Raw genomic sequence first — 22,160 nt, 5'->3', positions numbered from 1 at the left:
CACAGCCTGGGACCTCATAAGCACACTGCCTGGGGCCCCCACCTGCACAGGGCCTGGGACCCCACAAGCACAGGGCCTGGGACTCCACCTGCACACAGCCTGGGACCCCCACAAGCACACAGCCTGGGACCCCCACCCGCACACAGCCTGGGACCCCACCTGCACACAGCCTGGGACCCCCACAAGCACACAGTCTGGGACCCCCACAAGCACACAGTCTGGGACCCCCCACAAGCACACAGTCTGGGACCCCTCCCGCACACAGCCTGGGACTCCACAAGCACACAGCCTGGGTCCCCCACCCGCACACAGCCTGGGACCCCACCCGCACACAGCCTGGGATCCTACCTGCACACTGCCTGGGACCCCACAAGCACACAGCCTGGGACCCCATAAGCACACAGCCTGGGACCCCACAAGCACACAGCCTGGGACCCCATAAGCACACAGCCTGGGACCCCACAAGCACACAGCCTGGGACCCCATAAGCACACAGCCTGGGACCCCATAAGCACACAGCCTAGGGCCCCATAAGCAGGCCTGCCTTGAAGCTGTTTCCATTAGGAGGCCTGGTTGGGCGGACAGAACAGCAGGGCCTGAAACTATCTGTACCCCAAGCTCCAATGAGATAAACACCAATGACTGCTCTGCCTACAGACGGACTATTGTGGGTCAAGAGAGCTGGTGCCATGTCGGCATGAAGTCCACAGGGCTCTCCGCCTGCACACGCACATCCCCCTGCTTCTCCGGGAAAGGCTTGGTAGGGGTGGTGGCCGCCTGGTGCCCAATCCTGAACCACAGACAGAGCAAGGCATTCAGCTTCTTCCAGGGTAAAATGAAAATAATAACAATAATAATCATTAAAGGCCACTAATTTCGTACAGATGTTCTGAAGTAAAAGAACTGTCCATGCTAAAAGCTACATAAAGCATAAATTATCAGCTGGAACGAGGAGACGAACGTAAAGTTTCAGAAAGTAAATAGGCATGTGTTCCGCCCAGCCGGCCGCTCGCAGGCCAGCATTCCTGTGGACGGCGGATGGACAGCGGACGGTGCTCGCCGTCAGGAGGGAGAGGTCGTCCCTGGATTCCGTTTAGTTCTCTGCAGAGATCGTCGAGAGGGAGGCCGTGGACTCTGGCCCTGCGCTTTTAAAAAACCGGAGGACAAAAAAGAAAACCGCTCTCATCCCGGATCCTCCTCCGAGACCTGGCGCGAGGCCCGGTGCCAGCGCAGAGATCAAACGGCCCGCGCCGCGGCGCGTTCCCGCGCAGGCGCCAGCGGCGCCGCCCCTCCCCCTCAGACCCCGCCCACAGGCCCCTCCCCTCCCCCACAGGCCCCGCCCACAGGCCCAACGGCCGCCCCGCCTCGCCCTCGTGCCCGCCCAGGTGGCGGGGGCGCGCGCGGGCCCAGGTGACTCCCGGCCGGCCCCGCCTCCAGGCGGGAGAAACCATTTCCTTAGGCGGGGGTAGAGGCGAGGCCTGCGACCTCCTACACCGGAAGCGAACGTCTGAGAAACCGGAAGTGCTAGGCATTCTGGGTAATTCACTGTTTATATTCGGCGGAGGAGGCTCCTGTGGCAGAATTTCGCTGTTCTGCTCCTGTCGATAGGATGGCTCTGGAGACGGTGCCCAAGGACCTGCGGCATCTGCGGGCTTGTTTGTTGTGTTCGCTGGTCAAGGTATGTGTCGGGCCCTGGTGGTTCGGTGTGTGGAGACCAAGCGGGGGGAAAGAGGGTGAAACGGGGTGTGGGAAGCAGCTGGAGGCCATTGTTTACATCGGGAGGAAGAGATCTTGCAGCCGTAGGCAGGCACGGGCGGTCTTACCTGCCTTTGAATCCTCAACTATTAGCGCAGGCCTGACCCTTACTTAACAGACCTTCAGTGAACTTCTGTGGGGTCCGAATGACAATGGGAGTCAGAAGGGGGGTCAGTAGCAGAGGGAGTAGCTGGAGAGGGCGCCTGATCTTGAGGAGACGAGGGAAAGGAATAGAAAAGCACAGGTGGGAGCAAGGGCAGAAGGAATGTGAGGATGGAATCTAGGGACTGGGAGTGATGAGTGGGGGACCTGATGGGACAGCCAGTGTAGGCGGGTCTTATACTTGACCAGGTAGAGTGTGGAGAAAGCTGCTTTTTCTTCTGGTCTTGTTCACACTCACTTATCTTCTTCTTAAAATTCTCCCCTCATAGACTATAGACCAGTTTGAATATGATGGTTGTGACAATTGTGATGCATACCTTCAGATGAAGGGTAACCGAGAGATGGTATATGACTGCACCAGCTCTTCCTTTGATGGGTAAGTCCCTTTAGATTTCTTCATTCACTTCTACATTACCCCTGCACCACACTACCAAGTGAATGTGGGGCAGACTTTTTTTTTTTTAATCCTCACTGGAGGATATGTTTTTATTGATATTTTTAGAGAGAGGAAGGGAGAGAGAGAAACATTGAACAGTTGCCTCCTTTATGCGCCCAACGGGGAATCGAACCTGCAATCTAGGTATGTGCCTTGACCAGGAATTGAACCCAAAACCTTTTGGTACGGGAGGATGCTCCAACCTAGCCGCCCGGCGAGGGCTGGGGCAGACTTTTGATATAATTCTGATTCATATCTAAGTTATTTGAGACACACTGTCCAGTACAGTAGCCACTAGCCATGTGTGGCTTTGAGCACATGAAATATGGCTAGTGCAAATTGAGATATGCTTTAAGTGTAAAATATACACTGATTTCAAAGATTTAGTACAAGGAAAAATAATGTAAAATATCTTATTTTTTACATTAATTAAATGCCAAAGTGATAACACTTTGAATATATTGGGTTAATTGAAATATATTATTGGAATTAGTTTTACCGTTTTGTCTTTTCTGTTTTAAGCATGGCTACTAGAAAATTTAAAGTAACTTGTGCAACTTCCATTATATTTTCACTGGCCATTTCTCCATTAGACTGTGAGCTCATTGATGGTAGTGTAGGGATTGTGTTTATCTTGTACACCAGGACCTGGCACAGGCCTGGAAGATTATGGATGCTTAATAAATGTTTGTTGAATGCATGAAGATCCTTTTTGGAAATGAAGAGGAGGGAAGGTACAGTGATGGTAAAATATTTCCCGAAAGCTGATACTTTTAAATATAAGTTTTTCTTGTCAAAATTGTCCAGTGGGGAGAACAGGAAATGAAATAAACCTGTGGCCAGGTCTCAATTTTCCTTCCCCAAGGTAGGAGCCAGAGGGCAGTATTCTTTGGGGTTTAAGAAGGTACTATGTTGCCCTAACCGGTTTGGCTCAGTGGACAGAGCGTCAGCCTGTGGACTGAAGGGTCCCAGGTTCGATTCCAGTCAAGGGCATGTACCTTGGTTTCGGGCACATCCCCAGTAGGGGGTGTGCAAGAGGCAGCTTATCGATGTTTCTCTCTCATTGATGTTTCTAACTCTCTATCCCTCTCCCTTCCTCTCTGTAAAAAAAATCAATAAAAAATATATTTAAAAAAAAGAAGATACTATGGTTTCTTTTTCCGTAGGCCAGTGGTTCTTCCTGATGCCGCAACCCTTTAATACAGTTCCTCATGTCGTGGTGACCCCCAATGTCATTGTTACAAATTGAACATAATTAAAGCATAGTGATTAATCACAAAAACAATATGTAATTATATATGTGTTTTCCCATGGCCTTAGGCGACCCCTGTGAAAGGGTTGTTCGACCCCCAACTAGGTCGCTACCCACAGGTTGAGAACCGCTGCCTTAGGCCAATTAAGGGTTTACACACAAACTGGGTGTGAAAGTTCACACAACAGCAATCACAGGCAATTGAATAGAAAAACTTGTTGATTGGATGAAGGAAAAGCAGTTCTCCAATGATAGCATTTCGGAGGCAGTGATATATGGAAAATTCCTTTAAGGCTAGTTGGGGGTGGTTCTATAAATTTAAGAAAATAAGTGTTTATTTATAAATTAAACAATACATTAGACATGAACTGTATGAGAAAGGTTGAAACAGAATCAATCACTTGGGGTCTGGAAAGGATTACAGTGGAACCTCATTTCTGGAACTTAATTCAGTCCAGAGGGCTGTTTGAGAAGCAATTTGTTTAAAAACTGAATCATTTTTTCCCTTTAGAAATAATGTAAATTGAGTTAATCCATGCTAATTGCTTTTTCTTTATCCAATCAACAACAGTTTTTCTACCTATTCAATTGCCTGTGATTGCTGTTTTGTGAGCACTATCACACCCTTAGCAATATTAGCACTCTTGATGGCCTCTTTATGTTTTAAAATTGTGCTAATCCCGGATTTCAGGGGTAACAAAAGCATTCTCTCCTTTGCTTGTAGCCTTTGAGACACATTTTGTCCTGCTGAGGTATCAGCATGAGAGGGTTGTCAGGTAGAAACTGAAGTTTTGGTCAACAACTGAGAGCTTTTTTCTGTGAACAACTTGGTTGAGAACCAAACTGTTTGAGATGGGAGATGTTCGAGGAACGAGGCTTCAAATTTACATTATTTCTAATGGGGGAAAAATGATTCAGTTTTCGAACAAATTGCTTCTCAAACACCCTTCTGGAACGAATTAAGTTTAAGAAATGAGGTTCCACTGTACTTGCTAAAGTTCCTTCAAGGTGGACCAACTTCATTCCTTTTTTATTCCTTTTAAGGTAGTTTCTTCATTAATTTCTTAGCACTGTTTTAAAAAAATAACCCGCTGGCATGGCTCAGTGATTGAGCATCAACCTATGAACTAGGAGGTCAGGGTTAAAATCCTGGTCAGGGCACATGCCTGGGTTGTGGGCTCGATCCCCAGTAGGGGGAGTGCAGGAGGCAGCAGATCAATGATTCTCATTAATGTTTCTCTCTCTCTCTCTCCCTCTCCCTCTCCGAAATCAATAAAAACATATTAAAAAATAAAATTAAAGAAATGAACAGCCTGGCTGGTGGGGTTCAGTGCTTGAGTTTCAACCTATGAACCAGGAGGTCACGGTTCCATTCTTGGTCAGGGCACATGCCTGGGTTGCGGGCTTGATCTCCCAGTAGGGGGCTTGCAGGAGGCAGCTGATCAAAGATTCTCATCATTGATGTTTCTGTCTTTCCCTTCCTCTCTCTGAAATCAATAAAAACATTTTAAATAAATAAAATAACCAACAGGCCAAAATGGAGTCACTTTTGCTAAGTCATGGCACCAAACCAAAACTTACTAAGCAACCTAATCACAGTTTCAATCAATCCTGGATTCTGGGCTTCCTCTCCTTGAACTGTTGTGCTGGCTGGGAACAGAGTAAAGGGGGCAAGTTCCTCCCGTCTTTCTCTTCAGTAGGTGAGGCTCTGGCTGACTTTCTTTTCCCTTCTAGAATCATTGCAATGATGAGTCCAGAGGACAGCTGGGTCTCCAAGTGGCAGCGAGTCAGTAAGTATCTCCCTTTGTCCTTATCCTGAACTAGTGTTGTTGCTGCCTCTTGGTCTGTTGGGGGGGAGGGGGGGCACAGGGACGGGTCTTAAATTAGTGGGTAAGTGGCCTCAAGAGTGTGAAAGACCGGGTTGTAGGACAGACAAGGAAAGTATCCTGTGTCCTGTCATTTAATATTTTGTTTGTTATTAATACTCACCAGAGACTGTTTTTTCCATTGATTTTAGAGAGAATGGAAGGAAGAGGAGGAAGGCAGGGAGAGGGAGGGAGAGAGTGAAAGAAAGGAAGGAAGGAAGAAGAGGGGAAGGGAGGAAGGAAGGAAGGAAGGAAGGAAGGAAGGAAGGAAGGAAGGAAGGAGAAGGGAGGGGAAGGAAGGAAAGAAGGAGAAAGGAGGGGAAGGAAAAGGAAAGAAGGAAGAAACAAATGAACTTCGGTTGGTTGCCTCCCACATGTGCCTTCACCAGGAATGTAACTCATTACCCTCCAGTGTGTGGGCCAATGCTCTAACCATTGGGACACCCGCCAGGGCCTGTCATTTAATATTTATAGCCAGAAGAAGTGATTGCTTTTCTCGGAGTTGTAGCATTATTTTTATTTTTAGCTTAAGCCTCTGTTTGGTCTTTAATCTTAACTCACTCTCACTGCAACCTCTTTTCTTCTCTTTCAGGTAACTTTAAGCCTGGTGTGTATGCAGTGTCAGTCACTGGTCGCCTGCCCCAAGGTAATAACCATAATATAAGCCAATGTTTATTTACTGCACCAAGCTCTGTGGAAGTTCTTTATGTGACTTATCTCCAGTCCTCATAACTCTGAGGGAATCCAGGCACAGAGAAGTTAACCCGTTGTATGCCATAAGCGTCTGTAGACGCAAGCGGCAGACCTTCCCCACACGCCACGCGAGTCTATAAAAAAAAAAAGTTTTCCCTAAGCGGCAGCCCTGGCCAACTTAAAATCATTTTTCATGAGAATTTTTAGCTGAAAATATTCAAGAACATCCGAATTGTGAGTAACATTGATTTTTATAATATTCATTGCAAATTGATTTTTTAAAATTAAATTCAAAATATCGTGGCATGTGGGATGGTTTTCATTTTGGATGCATGGTAGTCAACTGATTAAATAACTTGCCCAAAGTTGCCCATATAGTAAGTGGGGAGCCAGAGTTTTAACCCAGGCATTCTGACTCCAGAATCCTTGCTTTTGACACCTACAGTGTGTCTCTTTTTCTTCTCATTCTTACCAAGTCATTACCACACACTTGCCTGGTTCTTCAGTGGTAACAAGCCAAGGACTTTCAATGAGCAGTCTAGGGATTCCTCCCTGCCCCCAAAGTGGTAGCTGAAGGACCTTTCCTATCTTCTTTACTCACAGTACCATTTTCTTTTTCTATCACAGGAATCGTGAGGGAGCTGAAAAGTCGAGGAGTGGCCTACAAATCCAGAGACACAGCTATAAAGACCTAGCAAGATGTATGGCTGCCAGTGTCTTTGCCACCGCCTCCTGCCTCTGCTTATTTATTGTTGTGAAACTAAATGGACAGAGCTTCAAATACTCCTCACTCTCCAATTCTGAGGCTCAACAGACTGATGAGAGAGCAGCACAGCGTGTTCCTGGGCCATTTTATCTTCTTTGGACTACTAGTTGGGGTAGCAGTGGTGTGGGTTGATGGATTAATAGAGTGAATTGAATGTGGAGTAGGATGTTTTTTTCCTACCCACACCTCTGGCTGCCTCCTTGCACATGGTCAGGACTTTGTATCAAATGCCAATAAACGTGAACCCATAGCCCATGATAAATGTGTCTTGCCTTCTTCTTAGCTGGACACAGTAAGAACTCACTTCCCAGAGCAACAGAGGCCCCTGCTGTCTGAGCCTCCAGGGTTGCAGCCTTGTAGTGTGCGTCCTTGGGTTTCATTGGAAGGCCGCTGTTTGGAGTCTAGACAACCCCGTCATCCTGGTAGGCCTGTTGTCTGCGAGTTGCCACCTGCCCCTAGACCTAGCACAGCAGGTGTCCCTTAAAGAAATCCTGAGAGTTGGTATTCTTTACCACTTGACCATGTTTAATACTTTTTATCTTTCCTACCTTGTCTGTTTTCTTTTTGCTGCTCTTCCTATACCTTAGCTCAGCCAGTGGCACCCACGACCTCCTCTGCCCCCAGTTACCCACATTCTACCACATTCCCCTAACGGAGACCCCCAGGTGGCTGCTGGGTCTGGCCTGGCCAGTTTGTGCCTCCATGGGAAGGGGGCTGCTCCCTTTCTCCTCTGGCCTAGAAGGGGGTCTAAATGATGCCATGTTATCAATGAGTAACTTGTTTTGGGATTAGAGTTACCATAAATCCTGAATTTCTTAAATTTCCACAAAACATCCTGTTAGTGTCCACATTTTGATTTCCTTAGATTCCATGTTCTCCATCTGTAAATGAGAATGATTCCTCTGACAATTTACCTCAGGATTGTTGTGATTATAAAAATGAAGCAATGCGGAAATTCTACAACTTGTTTTAGAAAAGTTACTAGGGACCCAGTGCACGAATTTGTGCACCTTGAAAGGAACTGTGGGCCACAAGGCTGCAGGGGGCACAGGGATGGGTCTCAGCCCATCCTCTGCACCCCTGTTCGGCCCTTCCTGTTGCGGCCCTCGGTCCCCTGTCTGCCAGCAGCCCTGCTTCCACCACCACCGCTGCTTCCACGTGTTGAAGGCGCTGGCCTCACATCTGCTGAAGGTGCGGAGCGATTGGGGCCAGTGCCAGCAGTGGGTACTAGCGGGGCCGTGAGCAAGGCCGTCGCTGGCAGCGGGTATGAGGGCCAGGTGGGAACGTGGCATGCAGGAGCAAAGAATTTTCAGTAACCATCAGAGGCTCGCCTCGATGACAACAACCAGCGCCCCGCCTTGGTCTGGCTCATCTCTACCATCCCGCTGTGGCCGACACCAGCGTGTTCCACACTCTGCCGCCTGCCCCTGACGCCCACCATGTTCCACTCTCGTCTCCTGGTGGTCAGCGTACGTCATAGCAACCAATTGTTCGATTGTTCTGCCATTCGGTCTACCAGTATTTGCATATTAGCCTTTTATTATATAGAATATTAATTGGCTCTCCTTTTATTAGCCATTCTTTAATAACAAAATGTGCAGTCAGTCAAAATAGTTGGGGAGCCCTGGCTGGTTTGGCTCAGTGGATAGAGCGTCGGCCTATGGACTGAAGGGTCCCAGGTTCGATTCTGGTCAAGGGCACATGCCTGGGTTGCTGGCTTGATACTCAGTGGGAGGCGTGCAGGAGGCAGCCAATCAATGATTCTCTCTCATCATTGATGTTTCTCTGTCTCTCTCTCTGCCTTCCTCTCTGAATCAATAAAAATATATTTTAAAAAAATAAGGGAAATGCCCAGAACCACCACTGCAGGGTGCGCTCTGACTCACTCGCAGAGGTGCCTGCACCAGGCTTTGTGTCTCTTAGCCACCTGGTGTTGCTAGTGAGTCGGTGTCTCAGTAACCTGTGGCCTAGAGTGTGGGAAGGAGGGAGAGCTGCTGACTCAAGGGGCCCCCACTCCCCACCCCCCTTTCCTTGTCCTCATCGGCCCACGGAAAGGAAGCTGGAATTGGCCCAGCTGCTCATCTCACCCCTCACAGGTCCTCAAAGCAGAATCATTTTCTGTGATGCCTTCAAATTCTGAGGGAATGGTCTGTAAACCCTAATTCCAACTGAATTTTTCAAGGATTTTCCCAAGCCCAGCAAATTAAAAGAGCTCCAGGAGTGGTGGTTTCTGTTGTCCTATCAATGTGAAAGCTTGGGGAAGCAGCCCCATCAGCCTCGAGCTTATACCCCAGAGGGGAGAAGTGGGTTTCAGCAAGAGTACCTAGGCCGTGCAGCCAACACCCAACTTTCACTGGCTTTCTCGAAAAGTCCCTTGGAAATCCCCGATTGCTGTCCTGCGTGTCTGACCCGGACGTGGCTGCCGGGTGAGAATGGAAACAGTTGTGGGGAGGGGAGGCAAGAGGAGCTGCACACAAATAACCACACTCAGGCTGCCTCAGCCCCACACAGCGCTGGGGCCTTAACTGTCAGCCTCGCAGGAAGCGAAAGACACAAGTGCTGGTGGTTGTGGGGGAGGGGTGGCCAGTTGCAGTGACCGGATTTCACAGACTCAGTGTGCCATGCGGGCTCTGCCTGGGAGCTGCTTCTCAATTTGCTCTCGTGCTCTCTCTGGTGCTTAAACCTGCTTGTGGTGCCACTCAGCAGCCCAAATAGGTCACAAGGTTCTGGAGTCGCATGCCTTGCGGGGAGCCCAAAGAAGCTGAAACGGACTGTTGGTTCTTCAAGGCTCCCTGGGAGAGAGCAACGCTGTGCGGAAGAGGTTTCGGGGACATTCTACGAGCCCTGCTCACTGTGCCTGTCAAAGTTTCCACTTCACTCTGACAGTTGGGGTCCCACGTCTGCCCAGGGCTTTGGTCTCTCACTCTAGTTTGACTTCTCCAGAAAGACTCCGCCCTAGTTTAACAAGAACAGACTCAAATCAGGCAGATTAGAAACCGAGTAGTGACCAGGCTGCCTTCTCCTTGCCCGCACATTCCTCATTCTCCACTCTCCACCCACCACAGGCTGTGGGGTTAGGGTGTCCCAAAAACAGGGGTTAGGGGGCCGTGCATTGCTGAATGCAGCCTCCAGTCCAAGGCAGGAATGGGTAGCTGATAGAACAAGGTGGAAACATTCTGCTCTTGGAGGGGAGCAGTTTCCCCAAGAGCAAAGGGGATGGGCTGACAAAGGCCTAACCTCACTGGGCTCTTCAGGGTTGGGGATTGAGGCCTCACCGCCCCAGGCATGGCCACTACCTTCCAACTCCCAGCCTGACTATAACCTGCTATTTAATCCTCAAGTCCCCTCCTGACACCTGAGCTGTAGAAAAGAGACAGGTAATGTTTAAGAACAGACTAACAACATCTTGCTTTGTCTGGGAGTCTGGTTCAAGTTCAGTATCCGGGAAGCCTTTCATTTAAATAGCATTTTACAGTTGACAAAAGGGCTTTTATGTCCATTATTTTATTTGATCCTCACAAGACCCGTGTGTCATAGTTAAACCCTATGTAGTGATGAAGAGACTGGGGCTCAAAGAGTTAAAGTGACTTCATTATGACCAAGTAGTAGAGCCTTAGCTCAGAAAGGACAGTGCCCACACCCAGGTTAGGGCTGCTGTTTCCGACATAGTTATCCCTAAATGCAGCAGATTGCTCCCTTCATGAGCATTCCACAGAACCAGCGTGAGGCATTAGCTTGTTGAGTGAAAGTTACATGTCCCTGCACGTTAAGCACCCCAACCACCCTATGCCCAACACCTACATCTCACGTCCCCAAGTCTAAAATTAGCCAAAGATAGGGAGGCAGTGTGGGGAAATGGCCCAAGAAGGAAACCTTAGGATTTTGAGTGTTGGGAAACTTGTGTTGAGTATTGGGACACTGGTCAGTCCTCCAATTCCCTCCTGGCCGAGTCGTGCTTTCCCCTCCAGCAGCCCCTAGGTATCTGCTGATCTGCGCCCAACACCCCCTAACCTCTCCTGCTCTCGTCTACTTGCCACTTCCCTCCATCTCCAGCCCAGTGATGGCACCTTCACGCTCCACCGGAACACTGAGACTCCTGTGATGAAAATACACGTATCCAACGAGGGGCATTGTCCCTGCCTCCCACTCTGTTGCCTTCATCACCCACCGGCCCTGACTTTTCTAAGTCACTTTACTTCTTCAAACCGAAGTTTCCTCTTGATACAATGCAGCTGAAAAAACTCTAGTGTTGGGGAACAGATGGAGGTTCCCTGTGAAAGGTGGGGGTGGAAAATGGCATGAGGGGCTCCTAAGGTGCTGGCTATGGAGTCTTTCCTGATCTGGATGCTGGTTACATAGGTTGGTTCACTTTCTAAAAATGTATTGAGTTATACACGCATGATTTGTGTTGTACAAACTTTTCTGTTTGCACCTTAAAAGTTCCCTTAAGGATGCAGATGGCCATCCCTATCTTAGGATAGCTGTGAGGATCGAATATGTTAATTTAGGTAAAAACAATTTGAGAGCTGCAGATGACTAACTGTATCTAAGAGACTGTCATGATCCCAAATTGTCCACCTCTAGGTAAGTTCTAGGTCAGTGTGGCCAGACTGTCATCTCTCTGGCATCATTGGTCAATAGATGTCCCAATACACCTATCATACATAAACATAGCAAAACTGAAACATTTTCCTTCAAGTGCAAGGCTTTTTTAAAAAATCTCTTTTAATTCTCTCATTTTTTATGACTTTGTGTTTTTTAAAAAATATATATACTTCCTTGCTGTTTGGATATGAGGTTCTCTGGGTGTGATTTAACCTCTACTTGGCTCAAAGTCATTGTTACAAACCTCCATTTTTGTATCATGTGGTGAAATGGTTCTGGGACTGACTATTTTCTACCTCTTGGACTCATGTCAGCCTGTCAGCTGTCATTTTGCCGCTCATGTGTGGCTGACCCCCTTCCAGTCTCCTCTGACCTAAAAGCACAGACAGCCACGCTTGGTAAACATTGCCGTAGGGAGAGCCTGTAAGGCTTAGACTGAAGAAGAAAGCACACGGCTGCCTGCCTGGGCCTTCGGCTCAGAGGCCTGCGCCACTGAGGGTGCGGTCCAGAGTGTTGGGGCTGCAGAAAAGTGAAGGCAGATCATACAGAGCAGGTGAGGCCTGGCAGAGCCGTGACTTAGGCCAGCCCTGCACTTCATGGGTGAGAAGACCGAGTCCCCGAGACAGTGGTCAGCCTGACCTCCAGAGGGGGTCATGATGCTTTGTCCTATTCTGCCTGCCTCAGCGTCTTTTACTTACAGATGCTGGGGTTTCTCTTTGTTAAGATCCCAGGAGGCAGGAACTGAGTGCAGAGAAAGGTCTGCCCCATGCTGCTGGAACCATGGTGCCAGATCCTCTGAGAAATATGATAAAAAACACCTCCCTCTAGTCCTCTGACTCCTATGCTCAATGCTCCCCTAGAGTGGAGGACAGGCATTATGGGGTCATGGACGAAGAGTTTTAATCCCAAGCTTTTTTTGGGGGGGGGGGAGGGGGGCAAGGGGGTGTCCATCCCAAAGCACGGGGAGGCCTGGGGCTGAAAGAAGTCAGGGAACTAGCAGGCCCATTTCAAGAACTCATATGTGCTGCTTCCTGGCCCTGCACCCTCCTTCCCCTGAGCTGAGCTCTCTGCTACAAAGAGAACTGGGGGGGAAGGAAAAGAACAGCTTCAGACACCAGGGTGGGGGAACCCCAGCTTCTCTCCAAAATGGACTCCTCATTCCTTCCTCCCCAAACCCAGCAACTGCCACCCTTTCAATGCCGACCCCCATCCCGGAAAATACCTGGGAGGAAATGAGTGCTCTGAGGCCACTAGCCAGAAGAGGGGGTTTAACTGTCACCTGCTCCCTGGGGGTTTGAGTAGGCAGGGCAGAGGGGGAAATGCAAATCCATGCTTGGGAGAGAGCAGAACTCCACCGAGAGGTAGAGGGTGGCAGCCATTGCCCAGCCTTCCTCCCGGGCTGTGATCCCAGGGGAGGCCTGAGGCAAGGGCGTGAACACAGGCTCGGGGAGACCCCAGCAGCTGCCCCCACCCTGTGCAGGCACCTGCGGCACTGGCACTTTCTCTGGGCAGCTGAATAGACTCACTTCCTCAGCCCTGCACCCCAGGGGAGCAGGGGAGGGGGGTGGGGTCTGGAGCTCAGTAGGTCCAAGTGGGAAGAGGAGATGGAAGTTTAGGTGGCCAGGGTTTGGCCCCGGTGGATGAGCCTGGGAAGAGCAAGTCTAGTTTGCTTCTGTGGCAGGTGGGGCTGAGCTTAGATTGGAAGGACCACTCTGGCCTCCACAGCCTCCCCACTGCAGACGCCAGAGGCCAGAATTGAGAACCACATGGCGTCCTTGCAAAGGGATCTTACACAGCAACTGGGAAGCAAGAATCTGCGTGAGAAGCAGCCCTGGGGCCAGAGTTTCTACAATAATAATCTATTATACCAGTGTGGCCTTATCTGGTTCAAAACTGGCCACCTCCATCATTGCACTTGATACTCAGTACCATTCTTGAGGCATTATTCCCCTTTCACAGATGAGAAAACTGAGTTTCAGTTACATCACATGCCCAAAGCCAGTGGGCAGGAAGGCTACAGTGGTGTTTCAACCCAGCCGTCGTTACGGCTTCCCTCCTGCCATGGCACCTGGGGACCAAGGGCCCTTAACTGGGGCAGGGGTAGGGGTCCTCGTCTTCCTTTTGTCCCCTTGAGCCCCAGCCTGCAAGTGGGGCACAGGGCTATCAACCTCAGCACCAAGATCTTTGGGGGCTGAGGGCCACAATACCTCCCTCTGCTCGTTCACCCTGGGACCCTCCCTGGGGGGCCTGGGCCTCCTACCCCCAGCCCCGGCCCCCATTATGCCTTAGTTCTCTCACCTCCTTCCTCCCTCCCCCATCCAGCCACAGCCCCATGACATGGCTGCCTGAGCCCCATTGGCCGGCCTGGGAGCATTTGCCCTTATTTGGCCAGGCGGCTCCCAGCCAGGCCTCCACCCCCAGCCCAGCCCCCGCAGGCTTGTCTTTCTCACTTCGTCTTTTTGAGGTTTGGCTCTGGGGCCCTGGCGGGCGTCGCTTCAAACGCACTTTCTGGTTGAGTCACTTTTTAACGGCTCCAGTGCTGTGAGCTGCTGCTGGGGCTGCTGGGGATCCAGCCTTCGTGGCCAACCCTCCCCCATCTGACTGCTTAAGGCTCAGAGGGCAGGGGCTGCGGTGGCCGTTCCCTGTCGGACAGATTGTGCAGACCACTCGGTTACCCACTTAGACCCCTCTCCTCCCCCACCCACAAGCCTGGGGGCAGGGAAGGCTGCCCTGAGTTCCAACCACTGCTTTTTCCATCTCCCTTCTTCACCTGGTTTGTGAGCAGACACAGGCTGCATGGCCACTGTCTGCGGAGTATCCCCTCCGAGGACCCCCTGGCCTGGTCCTTCCCAGGGCACTTTGAATTGAGTCCCTTAAGGGGACAGAAACTATGTGACTGTTGGCCGATTTTCAGGAAGGTGAAACTTAATGCTGGTTCCTCATTCTGAGATGGGGATACCGTCGTTTACATCACTAGGTCAGCATGATGATCAAATGAGATTCAGGTGAATGTGCTATGCCTCCGCTGCTGCCTCCCCCTCACACACCCAGCTCAGCGTGTGGGCCGTGGAAGAGAAGGGAGAAACAGTGCAGAGTCGTTCCAGGGGCAGTCCTCACAGTCTCTGTTCTTTCCTCCCGGCACCTTCTGCTTCTCCAGCTATCCCTGGGATCTGGCCTGAGGGGACAGGGCGCTGGCAGGAAGGATGACAGACAAAGGAGTCCACCCGTCCTATGCCCCTCATTCCCAGCCCCCATGAGGGAAGGGTTTTCCTCCAGACCCTTTCCCAGTCACCTGCCTTCTCTGAGCTAAGGGAGATCTGCCCTCCAGCCAGCTGGGGAAATCCATGGCCTGCCAGTGGCTGGGCAGGTCTTGGAACACAGGCCTTGCTGCTTCCTCCTCTGAGGTCCCAGGGCCCACTTGCTCTTGGGGACTTCCTATATAAACAGGCCCTTGGTCAACCTCCTCCTCAATTTTGTAGATGAAGACAGAAAGCCTGGGGGTTCGGGGGCAGATTGGGTGACTGGCCCAAAGTTACTCTAAATAGTCACAGGGTGGGGACTGGACCCCTAATCTCCTGCCCCCTGGTTTTGCCCTCTGCTTGGTGATCCTGATGTTGGGGGCAGAGGGTTCGGCTGATGAAAGACCTTATTGCCCGGCTCCTGCTGGTTTCTGGACACACACACACACACACACACACACACACACACACACACTTTATTCAGAGCCGTTAAAACAGAAGCAGGTGCAGCTCTGCAAGTCAGCCCAGGCACCTGTGTGTGTGGAGGGAGCCAGGAGGGAGCTTTCTCTCATTTCCCTGCTGGCGTCCCTGGGAGTTTCCAGTGGAAGATGCTTCTCTTTTCATGGCCACTCCCACAGCAGTGGTCAGGGTGGACTTCTCCCACACCCCCTTTCCTCCTACCCAGCCTGTCCTGCCTCCTCCCAGGTGCTGTGGACAAAACCTTGAACTTGGCCCTAACTTGCTTTATGACCTCTCTCTGGGCTTGCAGCTCAGTTTCCTGATGCGGACCTTGCTGTTTAAAAAGTCTTGGATACTGTGATCCAGAGAGCTGAGCCAGAAGCCCTTCCCAGAGCTGTGCTACGCCCCCCCCCCTCCGCCCCCCACCCCCTCCGGGGTGCACTGCAGCTGCCAGGGGAGCATGAAGTTAAACTGGAGGACATCTGGGCAGGCAGTGCAGAGGGGAGAGTGTTCCCGCCCTCCTTGCTGGGGGCCTCTCAGCCTTCCTGCTGCTTCCCAAGGCGCTGAGATAAGTCGAGGGACTCATGAGTCTTAGGTGCTGAGACGACTTCTTGCAGGGAACACCAGGGGCTTAGGCTCTTGAGGCACGTCCCTCTCTTGGCACCTGCTTCCCTTTGTGGCCCCTTCAGGGAAAGTGGTCGAAGGTCCCAACATTTGGGACTGTTGACGCCAATTGTCTTCCGCCCTCATTTTGCAATGCTAGGGGCTCAGTTTCCCTCCTTTGTGGCCAGGCCTGTCCCTGAGCCTAGCTCTCCTGAGGGCGGGCCTGTGCTGCCTTCTGACTTCCTGTTTGTGAGTGGTTAGGTCCTGTGGCTTCTCTCTTGTTGTCTCCTCTCCAGGCAGGTTATCTGGGCTGCCATCTCTGCCTGCTGCTGAGTGAGCGCCCGCCCGGGGCCATGCAGCTGGAGGGAAGGCCTGGCTTTCTTCTCTGCAGACAATGCCCTGTCATTTCTCCCACCCTCGGGGCCTGCTCTCCGGTGCAGGTGCTAGGCCTTCAAATGACTGTTTTCTCCATGTTCTTCCTCCTCGCCCAGTCAGCTTCTATTCTAACTCCTCTCAGGTCCAAAACCTCCCCTGTCCATTCTCACTTTCTCTGGGAAGCCTTTACTGATGGAGCGCCAGGTGACTCTGAGGTTGCCACTGCAGCATCCATCAGTCCAGTCCCACAGGACCCTCAACACCACCCAGGACTAACTTGCACCTGTTGCTCTAATTTTGTAGGATATGGGTACGTGTGGAGGCGTACATTCGTGTTCTACTTCACTGTCAGATTCAGCGCTTGCTCAAGTAGATTCAGCGCTTGCTCAAGTGTCCCCATCGGACCAGAAGCTCGTGCCTGCTTTAGATACAACTGCTCATTCAAACCAACACCCAAGACTCCCATACCCTGCATGTATGTCTGTGTCTTGCCTACCAGACTGGGAGTCCCTGAAGACTGTCCTTTTCTCCTCAGGCTCACTTTTACCTGCTCGTAACCTCAGCTTGGCACGCAAAGATGGCTGTCTCCTAGGTCAGCGGGTTGGGGTGGGAGTGAGGAATTGTGAGCCCAAGCCCAGACTCCAGCCAACTCAGCCCTGTCATCTGGTGAAGGACTGTTCCCGGTTTGTTTCTGATGACACTGCCCAACCCCCACTCCTTCTTATCTTGGTCCCAAATCTCCCCTCCCCTTTTGCTTCCTCTGAGCATGAGTCTGATTCCCGGACTTAGAATGTGGACAAGACCATGGAGGACATTGTATAGCAGATTCCAAGTGAGCTAAGGCTGCCCAGTGAGTCCCTGACTGAGCCCAATCCTACCGCCAAGGGGTGGAGTTTCAAAAGTCAACTTGAACTCTCTTCAAGGGAGGCGTCCCTCTCAACCACCTCCTCTCTCAGCCACTGGCCATCCTCAAGGATTTAGTTTCTCTCATCCTGGGGAACTCAGCCAACAGGCGGCTGAGGCAGGAGTGGGAGTCACACCGCTCTCCAGACGGTGCCTGTGTCCTGAAGCCATCCCTAAGCCATCAGGCCTCAGATCCCCACGGGAGCCTTCCTGGGTGTTTCTGGGAGCAGGCAGGTGTGCCCAGGAGTGTGCAGCAGGTCTTCTGCAAGGTGTGTCTACAGACCTGAGCTAGGTGCCACCCACAGGCGTCTGTGTGGCTCCGGGCCTACTCTGCCTCTCTGTAAAGGAGACTGTGAATCTTCTGGAGTTTTGGGGCCCTGTGTGTGTGTGTGTGTGTGTGTGTGTACCCGCTGGTCTTCCAGTCAGTCGGTCACACAGACCACACCTATGGATCGTGCCAGCCTGGAGCAGGGCTTCCAGTCGAGTGCTCCTGCCAGGGCTTACTAGCAAAGCAACCGTCGGATGGTTCTTATTGTCTCTGTGCCCTTATCTCAGACTATGCCCTTCCTCCTCCTTGATTTGTCTCTGGTCCCCCGTCCCGTTTCTTCTGGTTTGAGGCCCAGAAGAGCTGGGATTCATCACTGGTCGAGGGGAGAATTCCAGGGAACAGGGACCCTGAGTGCCCCCTCAGCTCCATCCCGTTTCAACCTCAGTCCCAGCCCCTCCAGTAACTTCTTGTTCCCAGAAGCTCTGTGAGTGGAGAGGCTGGGACTCATTCTCTCACTTCAAAAAATTAAGTAAACACATTTTAAAAATCGATGGTGTTTTTTGGCTTTGGGCATTGAGGACACACAAAGGAAAAGCAGGCTGTGTTGTCACCGGACAGCAGGCATCGGGAACCCCCTACCCTGCCCAGGACAGGAGAGGGTTTGGGATGGAGACTCTTGAGGGAACAGTGTGTCCCTCAGAAGGAACCTCAGGTCTGACTTGCCGCAGGTCACACGCTGAGGGGCCTATGGCAGATCTGGCCCTAGAGCCAGGCCCTTGGCTCCCAGCCTGCGAGTCTCCTTTGCTGAGGTGATAGCCATGGAGGCACTGGCAGAGGGTGGGGGGCAAGATACTCTAGGAGGAGGGGCCCTGAAGGGTGGGGGTCTAGGAACCCAGGTTACTGCACAACTTTGATATTCTTATCCTCTTATCGCCTGGGGCAGCCACTTCCCCTCCACCCCGGGTCTGGAGCCGTGGTGGGCTGTTAAAGGAGCACTGTCCCATTTCTGGCCAGCCCGCCCTCCTCACCACTGTCTCTTCAGACCCTGGTCCCCCTTTCTCTGTCCCATGTAGGCGCCTGGGATGGATAACGATTTTCCGGTTGAGGGTTGCCTTCCTGAAGGAAAGGATCCGAGGCAATCTCCCTGCCTGCTGCCCCAGCACATGCCAACCCTCTTCTCAGTTGTATCTGAGAGTTCCCTCAAGTGTGTGTGGGCCTGACTCTGAATGGGGCACCCAGAGAAGAAGGTCATGGCCTTCTGGGAAGGAATCTGGGTGATTCTACACTGTCCCCCCCCCCCCCCACCCCCCCATCTATTCCTCTATATTCCAGTGTCAAGCCCACTGAGAGGCTTGGAGAATATGTGTAGCCTAGACCCAGTCCCCCCCAGGCCTCTCCCCACCCATACCCACACCCTGCTCCCCTCCCCCAGCTAGGGACCCTGGGATGGGCAGCTTCCTGCCTTCCCCATGGGGAAAGCGAGGGTGGTGTGCAGGTGGGCGGGCCCCTGCCCACATCCGGTGACTGCGAGAACCTCCCTTCGGAGCCTTTTTCCCTCTACTCTAAGCCCAGTGGCACCCATGCCCTGCCTGAGACCCTGTTCTCACCACTGCTCTGCCCTGCCCTCCTATCCCCGCAGGCCCTGAGGGAAGCATGAACACCCAGTCTCGGGCCAACAGATCCACCTGACCCAAGTGTGACCCCCATATGTACTGAGGATGCAGGTCTTACCTCCTGCAGGCTGGGGCTGGGGAAGGGTGGCTTTGGGGGGCGCTAAGGGCACCTGATTATGTGGATGGCACCGTGATGTTCTGGCCCAGACCCCCTTCATGCACCTGCTCCTCCGTGGCCTCTCTGGGTAGCACCTGGAGAGGAGCCACAGCTTCGTCTGAATGCCACTGCTGTCCCGAAGGGAAGGGAGTTTTCTGGGCTGGGGTCAGGGTAAATGTCCTTTTCTTACGCTGGAATTCAGAGCTCAGAGTTTGGGGCGCTCACCGAAGGCCCTGACAGGAGCCCCTTTCAGTGCCCTGAGTCAGTCCCAGACTCTTGAACAAACCTCTGGGGCTGGCGCCATGGGGGATGGGTAGGCCTGGGGTCCCGGAAGCCACCTGCCCAGGGTGTGTGAGATGGTCTCTTCAGCCCCCCTCCTGCCAGTACCCAGCCTTGTCTCTGGTTTCCTGTCAGTCTGTCCTCCCCAGGGAGGGGAGGGGCACGCTAATCTCTGAGGCCGTGTGGGGGCGGGCTCCAAGACCGTTGGGCGCCCTGAGATCTGGCCCACGTGGCCTCGGGGTTATAAGCCCTGCCCGCCCTGAAGGGAACCCCACTTGGGAGCCTGGAGCACAGGGCTTGCTCCCCTCAGCCCTGCAACATCAGGTAGGGGTCTGACCCTTCACCTCAGCCCCAACGGGGACTCATCGACTCTGGGCCTCAAGGGGCGGTGAGGGGCTTGGGCTGCAGCCCTGGGTGGAGATGGTTTCAGGAGGGGCTTCCGGGGCTTGGGTGCCTGCAAAGCTCACCAGCAAAGCTTTAGGCAAATTGGTGCGATAACCCTCAGGTCCACCGCCTTCATGGTGGGACAGCTTCTTAAAGCTGTGGGCCTTGACTTCCCTCTGGACAAGGAAGAGAAAATGGCCCCTGGTCCCCAGATGAAGAAAGCCGGTCCAAGGCTTCAAGAGCCAAGAGCCAGAGACAAGGGTGGGGATGGCAGAAGGTGGGCAGAGGGTGGGCAGAGGCTGAAAAGTGGGACTTGATGTCAGTGAGAGGCCCTAAGCATCTCCCTCCACCCAACATGGCCACCAGCTCCGTTGCGATAGCCTTGGGCTTCCCACTCAGCTGGGAAGGGCTCAGGGCCTTGGGCTGGTGAGGAGGCTGGGAGCCAAGGACTTGGGGGGAGGAGGCTGGAGACTGAGGCCTTGAGGGGAAGAGGCTGTGGCTGCCTCAGTTGGACTCTGGAGGGTGGGTAGTGTGTCTGGCAGGGGTCACTCAGGGGGTCAGAATTGGGGACTGGGGTGAGACCTGATGAGTAGTGGTGGTCTCTACCTGAGTGGCCCTGAAAGTGGGGGGATGGGGTGGAGCCCCAGGGGAAGGGAAGAGGGAAGCAAAGAGGAAGTGGGGGGAGGGAGGTAGGAGGCAAGGTCTGGCGCCATGCTGAGTCACTGCCCACAGCCCAGGGCGGGCCCTCTGGGGGCCATGGGGCTAGGTGCTGGGGTCTTAGGAAGCCACTGGGAGGGTTGGGGAGGGTTGGGGGCTCTTGAAACAGGAGTCAGGAGGAGGAGCGGGCGGCCTGAAGAGACCTACAGACGGACAGACAGACAGTGCAGTCACCCATAAAGTAGAAAGCACTACTAACAGCACTGGAGGGTGTAGTGTTTCCTACTTTATGGATGAGTGTACTGTGGGCTTCGGAGACCACGCCGCTGCCGCCGCCTGCCACCGTCTTCCTCCAGGCTCGGGACCACGCGTGACAGGTGAGCCCCTCAGGCACCCTCCCCGCCCTGCCCAGAACCCTGAAAGGCCTCCACCGCCCCCATGGCGCTGTCCTCCTGGGATGGCCAACCGGGGAAATACCACATCAGCTCCTCTGCTGCCCGAGGTCTGGGAGGGCTGGGCATCGGCACCTGATGCAGCTGCGGAGAGGCTCCGCGTGGGGGCCCAGCCGCCTGGACAGACACCGGGATGAAGAAAAGGCGGGAAAGGAGGGTAGATGGAGGGGAATGTGGGGGGGTGTCTGGGACCCCAAACTAATAAACAATGGACTCTGCTTCTCTTTTGTCTGAGACTTTGTTGCCAGGGATTGGGTGGGAGGGGGTGGGCGAATGGGCTTAGCGGGCACATGGAGGGGTGGGCACACAGAGGGGCTGGGAGAAATGGGTTTGGCCTGCTTGTGAGACCAGAAGAGGGCTCAGAGCCTGCCAGGCCACAGCTGGCAGAGGGAGGATGGGCCTGGGGTGAGACTTCCCGGCAAACCCAGTAAAGGGGACATGACATGGAGGGGCAAGACTATGAGGGGCCTTCCCAACTTTTACCCTAGCTCTGGCACTGCCCTGCCCTCCAGACCCCCAAACTGAAGGCTGCTTACCTCTAGTTCTAAGCTAAGAAGGCCTAGGGTTCCTGGGTAGTATAAGAATTGGGCACAAACACACTGGCACGTACACAAGCAAAGCATCAGATACTAATATACAAAGCACACACCCCAGCAGGCATGTGCATTTATACACAGGGGCCCCATACACATGCTATCGACACATGTGTACAAGGACATATACATGGGGCATGACTGGCATGTCACAGAATGACACAGGGATATACACACTCAGAACACATACATATTCAATAGTGAACACACACACAATGATATAAACACGTGTGTCACAAGCAGAAGAGCATACAAATACATACATAGTGACATTCACATAATAAACACATTGATTCCAAACACACACACAGAGTGACACATTCATACACAATGATAAATATACAATAAATACATGGTGATATATAGACATAAATAAAACCATGTCATTACCGATACTGACTATATGAGAATGTGTCATGTATTGTGTAGTGCCATATAATGCCATTCATATACACATATGGCATATGTGTTATAATTTTTAAAATATATTTTATTACTTTCAGAGAGGAAGGGAGGGGGAGAGAGAAATAGAAACATCAATAATGAGAGAGAATCATTGATTGGCTGCCTCCTGCATGCCCCCTACTGGGGATCGAGCCTACAACCTGGGCATGTGCCCTTGATCGGAATTGAACCCGGGACCC

The 22,160-nt window shown here is 52.4% G+C and overlaps 1 protein-coding gene across 1 annotated transcript; it reads left to right on the top strand.

Moving 5' to 3' along the window:
* The first annotated feature begins 1,533 nt into the window (after positions 1 to 1,533).
* SUPT4H1 (SPT4 homolog, DSIF elongation factor subunit) lies at positions 1,534 to 7,191 on the top strand. The gene is made up of 5 exons (XM_070394222.1): positions 1,534 to 1,678; positions 2,187 to 2,293; positions 5,340 to 5,395; positions 6,063 to 6,116; positions 6,791 to 7,191. The coding sequence occupies exons 1-5, from the start codon at positions 1,610 to 1,612 to the stop codon at positions 6,856 to 6,858; spliced, it is 354 nt and encodes a 117-aa protein (XP_070250323.1). The 5' UTR covers positions 1,534 to 1,609; the 3' UTR covers positions 6,859 to 7,191.
* Positions 7,192 to 22,160: the final 14,969 nt, after the last annotated feature.

The sequence above is a fragment of the Myotis yumanensis genome, unplaced genomic scaffold, assembly GCF_028538775.1.
Source record: "Myotis yumanensis isolate MYYU_CA2020_CCGP unplaced genomic scaffold, mMyoYum1.0.hap1 SCAF_16, whole genome shotgun sequence".
Classification (NCBI taxonomy): domain Eukaryota; kingdom Metazoa; phylum Chordata; class Mammalia; order Chiroptera; family Vespertilionidae; genus Myotis; species Myotis yumanensis.
The sequence above is the reverse complement of the archived record's forward strand: the minus strand, read 5'-3'. Positions and strand labels throughout refer to the sequence as shown.

What these genes read in the sequence shown, in the direction of transcription:
- SUPT4H1 (XM_070394222.1), top strand. Translation starts at nt 1,610, where the DNA reads ATGGCTCTGGAGACGGTGCCCAAGGACCTGCGGCATCTGCGGGCTTGT. An exon ending in ACCAGCTCTTCCTTTGATGG is followed by an intron (nt 2,294 to 5,339) that starts GTAAGTCCCTTT and finishes TTTCCCTTCTAG; the next exon opens with AATCATTGCAATGATGAGTC. An exon ending in CACTGGTCGCCTGCCCCAAG is followed by an intron (nt 6,117 to 6,790) that starts GTAATAACCATA and finishes TTTCTATCACAG; the next exon opens with GAATCGTGAGGGAGCTGAAA.